The 14,184-nt window shown below is 41.5% G+C and overlaps 1 protein-coding gene across 1 annotated transcript in view; it reads right to left on the reverse strand.

The window, feature by feature from the left end:
* The window catches only part of SWEETIE (HEAT repeat-containing protein), a 541,573-nt gene that overhangs the window by 426,944 nt on the left and 100,445 nt on the right, over positions 1–14,184 (reverse strand). Inside the window, exon 7 of the mRNA XM_089436034.1 lies at positions 6,207–6,271. Coding sequence (XP_089292160.1) covers positions 6,207–6,271 — 65 coding nt within the window. The remainder of the gene's footprint in view (positions 1–6,206; positions 6,272–14,184) is intronic.

A 14,184-nucleotide genomic window follows, 5' to 3' on the forward strand; every position in this document is an offset into this window, starting at 1 on the left:
CTTTAAATCCAAAATAGACTCAAATCTTCTTTATAAAGGTACACGTATTCTAACCCTCGATTAGTTAAGGATTGTTTTAAGTTAGGGTTTATTGATAAGCATTGAGAAGGAGTATCTACACATGTAGAAGTCAAAGAAACGATTCTCTCAATAAATTAAGTTAACAAAGGAATAGGAGAATCCTCATATAAGCATCAAGTTGAAGCTTGTCTAAGGGCTATGGTTTCAATCGTTGATTTTTCAAGGAGAAATATGATCTTCTATTCTGATAATTACTTCCAATGATTTCTTTAACCAAATTCGCTTATGTCATATACAACATTAAGCAATTATACATAGAAAATATCAAAATTAATGCAATAATGACAGTAGGATCATAAAGAGACAGCGAAGCACACAAAGAGACAACTTTTCACCTAGGAAACCCAAACTCGAGAAAAAACCCAGCAATCTTTTCTAGGAGAAATTCTTCAGTTCAACAAAGTTATAATGTGATATTCATAAGTCAGGTTAGGTCAAACAGACCACAGAAATCCACTTAGTTCAAACATGGTCAAACAACCCAAAAGCAAGTTTGAATTCTACCCATAATTCAGTCAACTCTACCCAAAAGAATTCCAGTCAACTTTACATATATTTGGTCAAACTGCCCAATCAAGGTTGTGGTCAAACTATCCAAAAAGTCTCAATCAATTGCATCAAAAAGCTCAGTCACACTAACCTCAGGAAACTCAGTCAACAGTCTTATAAACTTGGTCAAATCATGGTCAAAGATAGTCAAACTTGTATCTTCTCATCTCTCTCCTTTGCACATATGAACAAAAAATAGATGATTTATGTGTTCCGAATTGATGTCCAAATGAGGGAGGCCGAGATTGTATTTATCGTGGTCTAGTGGTGCCCAGGGGGCATGTCTCCTTATGTTGGGCCAATTGTATTTTGGGGCCAACCTAACCTTTTTGGAGGCAATTAAATTCAAAATTAAAATTTTAAATTTCTTTCTTTTGATTTCCTTTTAGGGTTGACTTGAATACCGATTGTGGCTACCAAAATCAACATCAATGACACAAAGGAGTTGGGAAAAGATGATGGCATCCCTAATTAGGGAGGAGGTTTTTCTTGAGAATCTAGGGCGGAGAAATAGTTAGGGTTTCTTAATTGATTTATCATCAAACTTGACACTTTCTTCTGATATTAGATTAGTCCTTTATTATTATGTTGTTCAATTTATCATCAAGACAAATGCCAACGTGAAAATCACAATGCACACAAAAGAACACCAGAGATAGGCTCCAAGCCAGGGCAAAACCCCACATGGGGAAAACCCATAAACTCTTCCTTGTAGAATCAATTCAAAGAAGACTTCCTAGACCTTGACCCAAAAACCAACCACCCAAGAAATAATCCAGCCAAAGCCTCCAACGAAATCTTTGTAGCAACAAATCTGAGGAAACACTAGTTTCCTCCAGTAGATTCGCACGTGTGAGCAGATAAATATGACAAGAACAAATAGTCTCCTTCTTTCGCTTCCCTACTTACAACTTTTCTCCTTTTCCTCGCTATTCCTCACTAGGATCAGACCTCATCTTCGCTTGGATCAAAAATCTTGTTGAATGAATGTGTCTTTGTTAAATTTGGCAACTAGGGCCAAAATCCACCTTCGACAACTCATATCATGCAGCTGACATTTTTATTGGATTCCTCTCTCCGAGAGGTGTAGGATTGATCTAAAGATCATCTCATTCTGACATGTACAAATGGAATTATGAATTTATTTTGTTTATGGACAAATTGTCAAGGTCGACCAGCAAACTAATGTAGGCTCAGAAGCCCAACAGTCACGTCTATTCATCCTCAACGTTTGCATATAAATAGAAGGTGCCTTTGCCTCATTTGGACATCACTCATCTTCTCATACATCTCTCTCTCCTCATCTGATTGGGTACGGATTTTTGGGCTCCTCTCTCTCTCCACACGTGCGAAGAAGACAGATTTTTTGTTTCAATGTTGACCGAATTTAAGGGAATTTTGACCAGTAGCGTTGACCTTGTTTGATTGCGATTTTGGTGGGATAATTTCTGTTTGGGCAGGCCGCATTTTTGGGCACAGAAATCGAGGCAATCTGTATTGTTTGACCAGCGTTGACTGCAGAAGGGTTTGACTGCAGCGTTGACCAAGTTTGACTGAGTTTTTCGGGACTATTTTGGGTTGATTTGGATGACTGTTGGAGGCCGAGTTGACTGGGTTTGACCAAGCTATTTTGGAGGTCAAATTCTGCCCTGTTGACCAGCATTGACTTTCTAGTTAGGGCTTTTTGTGGCTGTTGTTTGTTTGGACAGATTTCACTTTGATTGGGCAAGTGAATATTGCATATTGTACTCTCTCTCTCTGCTGAACTTTTGAAGAATAATAAGAAGAATTGATCAAAGGGTTTCCCCACATTGGGGTTTGTCCCTGGCTAGTGCCATATCTTGTGTCCTCTTGTCTTGGCTTGTCTTCTACTATTTTATTTATGTTCTATCTACATTTATTGTCATGTTAATGTGATTGCTAATCTGGAAATTGATATTGGGCTAATAAGAAAATTGAAGTAAATTGCTCTTAAGCATAGAACATACCATTGTTATCAAAAATTAACATTGTTTCAAATGAGGACAAGTTCTTCTTTATATAGGCTTCTTGAGGGCGGATTAGGCCTCTTCTACGCTGACATGAAGGGGTTGGCCGACTTATCTTGTGGTGGCTTCTGGACTTAACTTCGTACATAAAATATATTTCTTTTTTTTATACTTGAGCCACACAAGGGCTATTACATTATGACTTGACTCTTTGACTTTGCACAAGACCCTAGAGAACACAATGGGTGCTTGACCTAGGACAATAAACCAATGGGCAAGAAACCCATTTACAATAAATAAATTTTCTTTTACAAAATAAATATTTTCTTTTCTTTTTCTTTTGACAAGTACAATGATTACATCAAGTCATGATACAAAATACAATTATGAAGATCGACACTAGTTACATTTTCAACACTCCCTCTTAACTAGGGAGGTATTCATAATTTGACCACAAGTACAAGGACAATGCTTCCATTGAAAAGTTCTCATAAGAAGAGTCGGATTGGTAAGCCATCTCATAAGCTATCTTTTCAACTTATATTAGTGCATCTCATCATATCAACCAGCATTGTCATATAGCAAGGCCTTGACTAACAACTCTATCTCTCCACTAGATTAGAGCACAATGTTGGGGAGACAATGACTTATAGACACCATCATCATTGTCTCTCAAGGCACATACCCCATCCGGATGTTCACAAGGTATGTCCTTTTAGGACCATTCCTGTCTTGGATTTACACATCCTCAAGGAATTTCCTCTTCAACTACTCTTACCTATTGGATGCCCTACCTCATCCTCAAAGAGTATCGGAATTCATATGCTTACCCAATCCTCCATTCTTTCTTCATAATGTGAAGACAAGAATGATGTGTCTATCTCTCCCTCTCAACCAGGGAGGATCTACTCATTCCTTTACACATGAAAGAAATATATCCAAGCTCCCTCTCAACTTGGGACTTCATTCCAATATCAGTTGTCTATTCTTTCGTGAAGATCATGGTACTATCAGTGGCTTGTAGGCCTCCTTTAAATTTTATGCACATCATTGAGCCATCTTCTTTCACAACTTCTCGTAGGGACATCAATCTTTATCAACTGCATATTCATGAACCAAACATCATAGAGCTTTAATCTTGCTCCCTCTGAACATTGGGAAAGTGATCTTCCAAGACATGACCAATCAGCTATTTGCAACCTACTACCTTTCTTGTCAGCAATCTTCTTTTTTTCAGCGTTCTTTCTTCTTGACAGTGTGGTTTACAATGTCATCAAATCCTTTGGACCAAGTTCCAAAGTCAGCTACTCAGTTCATGCATCTTCTTAGGTAGCAGAAACATATCAAATATTAGAGTCATCAGATAGCTTCTTCACAAGATGTCATGTCTTGTCTTCATCAACATCCTTCATCATGGTCTTCCTTCAAACATCTAAACAAGCAGAGTCATCTTCATATCAGGCTTACTGTGTCAGAGCTTCTGCAGTTCCTTCTCAAGTCAGCAGTTTTCATACTAAACGAGATCATATCAGACGTTGATCATTGTTCTCGTGTCTTCATCCTGAAGAGCCCAAAAAAGTCCATGGCACATCATGCTTATGCAACCAGACATATGCTAGCAACCTGCTTTTCCTGCAAACTGAAAACAAGAGTTAACTAAATCAAGGGAGTATCTCAAAACATATATACTTTTTACTTCAATTGGTCATCTAGTCTTCTTCAAAATGCTCCCCATCTATTTGATGAGGCTGCATCATGCTGCAGCTGTACTGGAAAAGTTCTAGGATGCTTGCCCTATATATGAGAGAGTAGAAAATGTCTGCAATATCATCATGGTCCTTTTTCCACCAGGTGAAGGAATCTTCCCATCAAGTCATTCAACGGAGGATATTTGACTGACCCTCACTAACTAGTTGTTGCACGAGCTTCATTACTATCATGTGCTAGATGACTGCTATCGATGCATCAGGCTTTCGTATAATGGATTTTTCTAGACAATCTTCTTCACCAGGCATCCATATTCTCATACATTAATATTTATATCAAGGTGCCCAAGGATCCAGCTTGATTACCAATTTTATCACTTACAGGGTCCTTACAGTTCCCTCTTCTTATCGTACTTGCCATAGGATTTTCCTTTTCTTTCTTTATGATGTACCTCTATCATACAGACTGCTGTAAGGGCCTTCTACTATATGCCATACTCTTCTGACTGCTTTTCAAGAGTGAAGACTTCGTACTTGCAACTTTTGTCTTTAACATCATTCAGGATGATCTCACTGTATGTGCTACTATTGTAGCAGACCGCTTTCTCCTTTGAGATAGAGACAATATGCCAGAGACTTGCCATATAATTACTAGCGCAAGAGTATCTCCTTCCACTGCTTGAAGCTTGAAACTGTATGCCTTTTCTTCTTAATGCAAGAGGATCTCCTCTTATCTAGATGCCTATAGCTTATATGTCTGGGCTTCTTTTAATGTGAACAATCAAACCCTTAACATGCATGAAGCTTTCTTATTGAAGACTAGGCCCTAGGACTAGGGCTTATCCTTGCTCTTAAAAGATGTTAAGTGACCCTTTCGATAGTGTCTCTTCACAAGCTCCACAATGATTTTGAAATTCTTGATACAAAATGATATTACAATAGTTCCTCCAAAGCAAGTGTTCTAGACATACCTTTTTCAATGTCAGAGGAGGAGATTCTACAGGTCGGCTCACTGTTGTTAAGTCCAGACTGTGTATAAATATGCTCAGAACAGTGAATCAAAACTCGTCTTCCTTTGAGGAACTTATACTACTGTAGGTATGCATCATATTGCCAATTTGTAATATTCCTAATGGAACTATGCAGTGAATAACTGAGGAAGCTGAAACTGCAGACCTCATTTTCATGTTCCTGCTTTCAGTTGTATCAAGTTATTCATAAAATCGGGTTACCTTTATCGAATAAAATTGGTTTACATTTAGCACTAAATTTGGTTTACACGTACAAGTAGGTATCATAGTTAAATTCAGAGTTATGTTCTTTTTCTGCACTCATGTTGAGTTGGAAATTGATATTCTGTCATCCACGTGATTAATAGTTTGTGGCATTACTAACATCCAAAGAGAAACAGAATGGATAAGAAAAGATCACCATATTTAGAGTCCCCCTGTTACATGTCTTCATGTCTACCAACTTAACTTCTATTTCTTGGTATCCTAGTCTACTTCACACCTTGAAGCTCAAACAATTAGATCAAATTGATGCTACATTCAAAAATTACTTTAGGAGGTATGGTTCATCCCTCACAACTATCGTTATGTTACTTCATCCAAACTATCCAGGGAAAGAAAAAGAGAGCATCTGAAAGGCTTCAAGGCAAGCACATGGAAAAATGTACAGGAGACCAATACATAAAGTTAAAAATACAGGCATGCCAATAGATTGCCTATATAGAATAGGCATATTTTTGCAGAGCACGCGGAGAAACATTTTATCTAAATTTATGTTCACATAACTATGAAAACAAACATTGAGAGAAACAATATATATTCCATGGAAGACAATCCAACAAGCTGAGAAAGAAAATCTGCACACTAAATACCTGCAGAAATGAGACCCAAGCCATAGTTAGACCAACACGCAAATCTTTAGAACGTGGCCCAGTTGCTGCATCAGAAAGAGACATATTACCACATGTATTGCTCTGAAAACTTTCCATCAACCATTTTCAAGACTGCTATCCAACACCAAATAATTTTACACATATATAATAATGAAGATATCAAAATTTCACAAGTCTAAAGTTTTCAAAATCTGTAAGCCATATGGAAATCATAGAATACAATATCATGGACCATTAGCCTCATTAGGTAATGTCAGACCAACCAGGAAAAAGTTGCAATTATATATTTCAGAAGAAATATATCAGGTGCAAAATATAGCACAAGAGATGGCATGAAGTGCAGAAATTAAATAGGTTAAAAACTTAAAAGAGAAGAAAAGAAATAGAGAGGTAAGATACAGCTGAAGTGAATCCACTGCCCATGTTCTCAGATGTCCTCATAAAAATTCAACACAGTCCGCTCATTCTTATGTTGATAATCTATAAGGAAGCATTTTTGTAGCTGTCTCCAACTTGGTGGTAAGAGAATAAAGTTTGTCATCCTCCAACAACACAATGCCACAACTCCATCAACCAGATCAAAGGGAACTGACTTAGAACAACAACAATAAATAAAGATAATTGGTATATATAATAAGTTATATACATTGAATCTAACTACATGCAGAAAACTGCTTCTCACCAGCACTGTCCAAGTCCAACAAATTGAAAAATCAATGTAACCCAAGTATGGCAATAGAATGGTATGTCGTGCTTGAAGGAAGGAGAGGGTTTGAAGCTTCGGATGGAGACCAGGCATTGGGGCTGAGATCGTAGCAGGTGGGAGGCCACAGGATCGGGATCGCAACAAGGGTTGGTACAGGAGGAGGACGGCTGGTCATGGCAGACCCGAGGGTGTCAGGATTGAGAGTACAGCAGGGGACAGGTGGAAGGTGAAGGACAATGGAACTTTTCGGGACAGGGAAGGCCATATTCTCATGAGCGCCCTCAGAGAATGGCATCCAACGGTGAAACGGGGTTCTGCTGGAGGGTAAGTTGTGTTGCCGTCTTCTACCCACAGCACACGATCGCAGACAGCATTGTGAAGGGCGTTTTTACCTCTAAACAGCTATCAAGGAGCAGACAGCTAGAAGATGGTCAAACCAAACGATACAGTTGATCTGGACCTCGAACCTGGTGACATCCTGTCGGTCTGGGGTCTGGAGGTAACGGACCAAAACATTGAAAGGTATATTCGTCCAGCTGGACGAACGGGGAGGAAGAAAGGAGGATCGGAGGCGGTTTGGAAGCAGGGTAAAACCCTAGGGTTGCTGGAGGAAAGCCTAGGTCTGTCGCTTCTGGAAAGCCGAGAAGAGCAACAACAGCAGCAGACAAAGCCGTCCTTGTCAGAGCACGGAGCGGCGGCAAACGAAAATTTTCAAGTAAGTTTCGATCCCTCTCATCCTCTTAGCCATTTCTACTCAGGAGGGTTAGAGGATATTGTGATCAGTTGTGGGCTCAGAAGCAATAAGGAATGGAGCTCAGCCCAAGAGGTGGGGGTAGGGTTAGGGCAAGTTGAGACAGATCCACACTTGACACAGGCTTAGGCGGTAAACAACCCTCATAGTCTCAGGAGAAACAAGACCCAGCAACAAAATCTGGTCTCAGGGGCTGGAATTGCGGGGTATTGGGAATTCGAGAGGGTTCGGCCGAGGATTGGAAGAAGGTTGGGGGAGGGTCGAAGAGGGGAAGGGGACCTAAGCGGACAGAGGCAGAGCAAAGGAGCAGAAGTGAGCAAGTAGGAAGGGAGGCGGACCAAGCACGGATAGTAGGTGCGGAAGGATCCAATCTAGAAGGAGGGTGGCTGGTTGGAGGGAGTCGGAAATAAAGAGAAGAAGGGAGTGCAAGAACACTCCCAGAAGAAACAACAAATGTGGAAACGATCTCACAGATCAGGGAGGAAGGGACACGATAGAGGCAGGCAAGGGAGAAGAGGAAAAAACCCAAAATAATCAAAAGGAGTGAACCCATTGCAAATCTGGTTCTTGGAATGGACGTTAAAATTGATGAGGCCATGGAAGTCGCGGACCTAACTCTGGTAGGAAGGGCACGAGGCAAAAAATACTCCACCAATTTCATACAGGAATGGACCTCGCAAAACTGGCAGGCCGCGCCAGATATAGTATTCCAGGTCACGACACTAGCAAAAGGATGGTTTATGGTAAAATTTGGAAGGAAAGAAGCAGTGGAATGGGTACTGGAAAGGAATTGGGCCTTCGGGAAACACCCGATTTTCTTCAAAAAATGGAATCCTATGTTCGATGCACAAAGGGAAAGGGTGGATGAGTTACCTGTTTGGGTTCGCATGCCAGGGCTCCCACCATTTCTCTGGGTAGAATCGGTATTCAGAGCCATCGGGAACCACCTCGGGAAATTCCTAGAGGCAGACCTGTCATTCCTACAGACTAGAGACCAGGTGATGGCTCGCATCCTGGTAAGTTTAAACCCTCGGGCAGGTTTAGCAGAGGAGATACAGCTGCAATACAAAGATTACAAGTACACCCAGCAATTAGACTATGAACCAGTGTTGCAGGAATCGCCCCCCCCCCGGAGGATCCAAACCCGGATCCGCGGTTCGGAGCGAACCGTCCCGGAATCCATTTGGGAATCGCGATTCGGAGGAGGAGGGAGCGCGGTTCCGCCTTTTAAACACGGTTCCTGCCATATAGGTTGCGGCCACCACGGAACCGCGGATCCGAGGGCGGTTCGGGCACGGGGTGGCGCCAAGCTTCCGGCCCGGAACCGCACGCCACCCGCACGGTTCCCAGGCGATTCCGGAAGCAACCCGCGGCAGAGAGCTTTTAACTTGATTTTTTTTTAATTTGTTTTAACTTGAGTCTTAACTAGCATGAGGGGGTGGGTTAGGTTGGTTTAGGGTGAGTCTAGGGTGACTTTAGAAAAGAATAAAGCCCCCATTCTCTTCTCATTTTCTCACTTTGAGTTTATGAGAGTTGGAGAAGAGAAGAGAGGAGAGGAGAAGAGAAGAGAGGAAAGGAGAGGAGAAGAGAGGAGAGCTTGGAGGAGTGAAGAAGGAGGAGCTAGGAGAAGGAGGAGGAGCTTGGAGCAAGAGCTTGGAGGACTTCATCTACAAGAGCTAAAGAGGTAAGTTCAAACCCCAAACTCCCTTGTTTTTTTGAAAAAAAAATTGTATTTTTCTCCTCCCTCTCCTACTCTTTCCCATTGTTTCTACTTGCTCCTTTATTTACAGGTTGTCCACCACCTATATCCATATTCCAAGATGGTGTTCTTTTGGCTTCTATGTATCATTCCACTCTTGGTTTTAATGATGGCAAGGGTGAGGAATAGAGGGGAAGAGGAAGGGGATGAACTTGGTCCTAATAGTAGTGACCCAATGTATGATGAGGAGGAAGGGTTTGAAGAGGAAGGGGATGAACTTGAAGAGGACACTGAAGCACAAGATGGGAAAGGTACATCAAATCCCTTGTGGACCTATGTGACCAAACTTGAAGGGGGAAAGGGTGGTGGATCTTACAAATGGATGTGCCCTCATGATTGTCATGGAGGAAAACCATATACGGGTTCATATACCCGTCTGAGGAGGCATTTTTGTGGGGTGCTAGAGAGTGATGAAAAAAAGGGTTCTGTGGGGGTAGCCATTTGCCCAAAAATTTCAAGTGAACAAAGACAAAAATACATCAAAATAGAGATGGCTGCACAACAAAAAAACAAGAAACAAAAAACTCATTCAGAATCAAGTGCAACCTCTAAATTTGGTAGTTGCCCATCTCCTTATGGTACTTCTGCAACCTCTGGAGGTAGAAAAACAATAGCGGATTTCCTTAATGTTACTGGGAGGGATGATGTGGATGGAAAGGTAGTCCGTTTTCTTTGTGCTTGCGGTGTACCATTCAATGTGCTTCGCTCTCCCTATTGGCATGACATGGTAAAGGCCATCAATGAAGCCCCAAAAGGATACAAGGCCCCCAACTATGAGAAAGCTAGAACAATGTTATTAGAAAGAGAAAAAGCTAAGGTTCAAAGAGCTTTGACACGTTTTACACATGAGTGGGTGGATTATGGGGTATCCATTGTATCAGATGGGTGGACAAATATTAGAAACCAACATTTGATAAATGTTCTTGGTGTTTCTTCTAAGGGTGCAGTATTTATTGCATGTCATGACTCCTCCTCCATCAGTGCAACTGCACAAAACATTGCAGATCTCCTATTGAAATCAATCAAAGATGTTGGTCCGAATAATGTGGTTCAAGTGATCACAGATAATGCAGCAAATTGTAAGGCAGCAGGAAAAATTATTGAGCGTACTCATCCACACATCTTTTGGTCTGGGTGCCTGGTTCACACATTGAACCTTTTGATGCATGATATTGTGAAACACAAAGAATGTGGGTGGATTGCTGAGGTTTACAGGAAAGGGAAGCAGCTCATTAAATTCATCACAGGGCATACAAGGGTAAACTACTTCTATGGCACTTACTCCAAGTTGCAATTGCTTAAAATTGCAAAGACAAGATTTGCTAGTTATTACCTCACCTTTAGGCGGCTAGTGAAGGTGAGACAAGCTTTAACTAATCTGGTGTGTGCTGAAACATGGGATGAAATTAACCAGTGTACAGATGGTGCTACTGCTAATGTAGTCAAGGACACTGTTCTTGACACTTACTTTTGGTCACAGGTTAAATATGTTTTGCAATTCACCAAACCAATTTATTACATGATCAAGTTTGCAGATTCAGATCGACCAGTAATTGGGGAGGTGTATGAGCAAATGGATAGCATGTTGGGGCAGATTAAAGACATTGTTGAGCCTAGAGATACCACCTTGTACAATTATATTCGTGAAGAGGTGGAAAAGCGATGGGATATGCTAAATGTTCCATTGCATGCATTAGCATATGTTTTGACACCTAGGTACTATCATCCATCATGGCTTTCAAAACCAGCACCTGGGGGGGGAAGCAGGAAAAAACCACACCAAGATAAAGAGGTTCACGAAAAATATATGGCTGCATTGAGTAGATTAATCCCTGATAATGAGGAGGCTTCATTGGTACGGAGACAGGTGAGCAACTATACGCTCAACACTGGTCCATTTGGGAGCATGCATTCAATTGAAGATCGAGAGCATTTTTCTGCTCTTGAGTGGTGGAACATGCATGGAGGGCCTACTCCACTTCTACAGAGTTTGGCATTGCGGGTGCTATCACAGGTGGTAAACACTTCTTCTGCAGAGAGGTGTTGGAGCTCTTATTCTTTCATCCACAGTGTTAAAAGGAACAGGTTGAGTTTAGACCGGGCAGAGAGCTTGGTTTATGTTCATTACAACTTGCGATTGTTGTCCCATTACTGTGAAGATGCAAAGTCTAATAAAGACTTGGTGACTTGGGACAAGAATCCAGAGGAGTCCAATTTGGAGGATGGAGTGTTGCAACTAGAGCAATTAGAGGATGCTCTCCTGGTATGTCCATTGTGGTATGAATTTTCCAATTTTCCCTTATAAAGCATTTCTCTAATTCATGTTTTTAATTTTTTTGTTAACTAGTGTTTTTTTTTTTTTGCATGAATTTTTTGAGCGATTCTAGGATGATGATGACCGTGTTGATATGCCACCACCCCCACCCCCATCTGGTCCTAGGTTCCATGGTTCAACACCAACAGCAGGGGGTTCTTCTTCATCAGTTCCAGTGCCACGACTTACACAGGGACCATCTTCTTCATTGCCACCACGTGGAGGCACGCCATCACGTTCTATTCGTGGTGGAAGGAGGAGAGATTAGTAGATATATTCACAATCTACTTCTTTTTGTCATAGTCTATAGATTACTCATTAGACTTGTAGACTTGTGAATTTGAATTTTGAACCTTTTTGGCTTGGCGGTGACCAAGTGACATATTTTGTAAACATTATTATTTGAATTTTGGACATGACAAATGTTGACAGTTGCTCACTTGCTAGATAAATCATAATATGCTCTATGTTTTATGTTTTATAATATGCTTAAATGTTTTATGTTTTATAATATGCTTAAAAATTTGATGTATGTTTGTAATAGCTAGAATATAGATGATTGTTGTACATACTAGTAACTACAATGGAATCATGGATGCCATATCTATCTTGATTTATGCAAAAATATGCATGTTTTCATGTCTTCTACAATTAATTTGGTATTTGGGATGTTTGTTTTGAGTATAAATGCAAAAAAATATAAAAAAATATATATATATAGCAGACGCTTCCGCGGACGCTTCGCTCCCTAGATTTTTGGAAAATGACGCTTCCGCGCTCCGCGCTTCCGCTTCGCGCTTCCGCTTCGCTCCCGCTTCGTGCAACATTGCTATGAACACCTACCGTTCCGATGTCACAGGTGTCATATCTATGGACACCTGGCAAAAGAGTGTCCGATGGGTTTCAGGCGACGAAGGAAATAGAGAAAGGCAGAGGCAGGGGTTGCAGAAGAGGAGGAACTAAAGGGAAGGCAGACAAAGAAAAGTATGGGAGAAGAGCAGATGGATATAGATAAACATTATGAGGACACAGTAGAGCGCATGGAGGTGCAGGAAGCAACCATCCCTGGATCTCAGTCACTTCAGCAGCAAGAAGGATCGGCGCAGGATCAGGACCTAGCAGCAGAAAATCTTGGGAGCCTCATACTCATCAAAGAGGGTACAGGTCCGGACTCAACCCTACTTTCTTTTACTCCTGAAATTTCTTTAATTTATGTTGAATCTGTGCCTGGTCCCTCCAGGCAACAGAACATTGTCACTCCTATTTCAAATTCTGAAAACATCCAAATGGAGAGCATTATCACATCAATCCCCAATTTAGATCTGAACCGTGAACATGCAAGGGGTAAGGGTGACCCCCCGCTCGAAGATACACTAGCCTTAAAAACCCCTTACAATCTCAGACCCCGCGAGAAAAAGCCCCCTCCCTGGGAGGTAGTGGGGGGAATTGAGATGCAAACCCCCCATGCAGGGGACCGCAAGGTGAGAGGGAGGAAAACCAACTTGTCAAAGGCTCAGCTAAGAGCCAAAATAGATATAGCAGATGGGAAGCAAATGTCCATTTCTGGGGCACTTAGAGCAGCGAAATCCCCCCTGAGGTAGGTCAATGATCATTCTCTCATTGAATTGTCGGGGCTTAGCCAATAACCCTAAAAAACTAGCCCTAAAAGAGGTAATCCGGAACTATAATCCAAATATCCTATTGCTTCAAGAAACGTTGGGAGCAGGAGAAGAAGTCACAAAATTTATGACAAGTTGGAGCATTCAGGCTCTGGATGCTAAAGGTCACTCTGGGGGACTAGCTATGGGGATTAAACAAGGGAAGTTTAAAGTATTGAATACCTGGGGGATGGACCAGGTTATGGGGATGGAAGTCTATTCACTAGAGCTTTGCACGAATCTGGTGATCCTCAACATTTACGGGCCCTGCCAGGGCAGAGTTCACTTCTGGAAATCCCTTTTCTCCAAATCTCTATTGAACAACCCGAACCTGGTGATCGGGGGAGATTTAAATTTCTCTATAGGCACAACCAAAACTTGGGGCCCTATAGCAAGAGAAGACCCACTCTCGGATTTCTTTACAAATCTTATCAGAGAGAATAAGTTACTGGACATAAAATTATTAAAGATAAGACCCACCTGGAGGAATAGGAGAATAGGGGAAGACCGAGTCGCAAAAAGATTGGATCGCTTCCTCCTGAGAGAGGAGGTAGCGACAAAGATCCCAGCCTTTCATCAGTGGGTGGGCGAAGGAGGAGACTCTGATCATATGCCAGTCTTGCTAGAATTAACCAAGCACCCCAAAAATCCGGCAGCGCCCTTCAAATTTAACCCTACTTGGTTATTGGAGGAATCCTATAACTCGTTTAAAGAAACATGGAGACCTGCGAGGGCCAGCGATTCAGAGGATAAAGCTTATCTCTTTATG

This window comes from Pinus tabuliformis, chromosome 5_2 (assembly GCF_031772625.1).
Source record: "Pinus tabuliformis cultivar Carrire ecotype Pingquan chromosome 5_2, CPIR1, whole genome shotgun sequence".
In the NCBI taxonomy this organism is placed as follows: Eukaryota; Viridiplantae; Streptophyta; class Pinopsida; order Pinales; family Pinaceae; genus Pinus; species Pinus tabuliformis.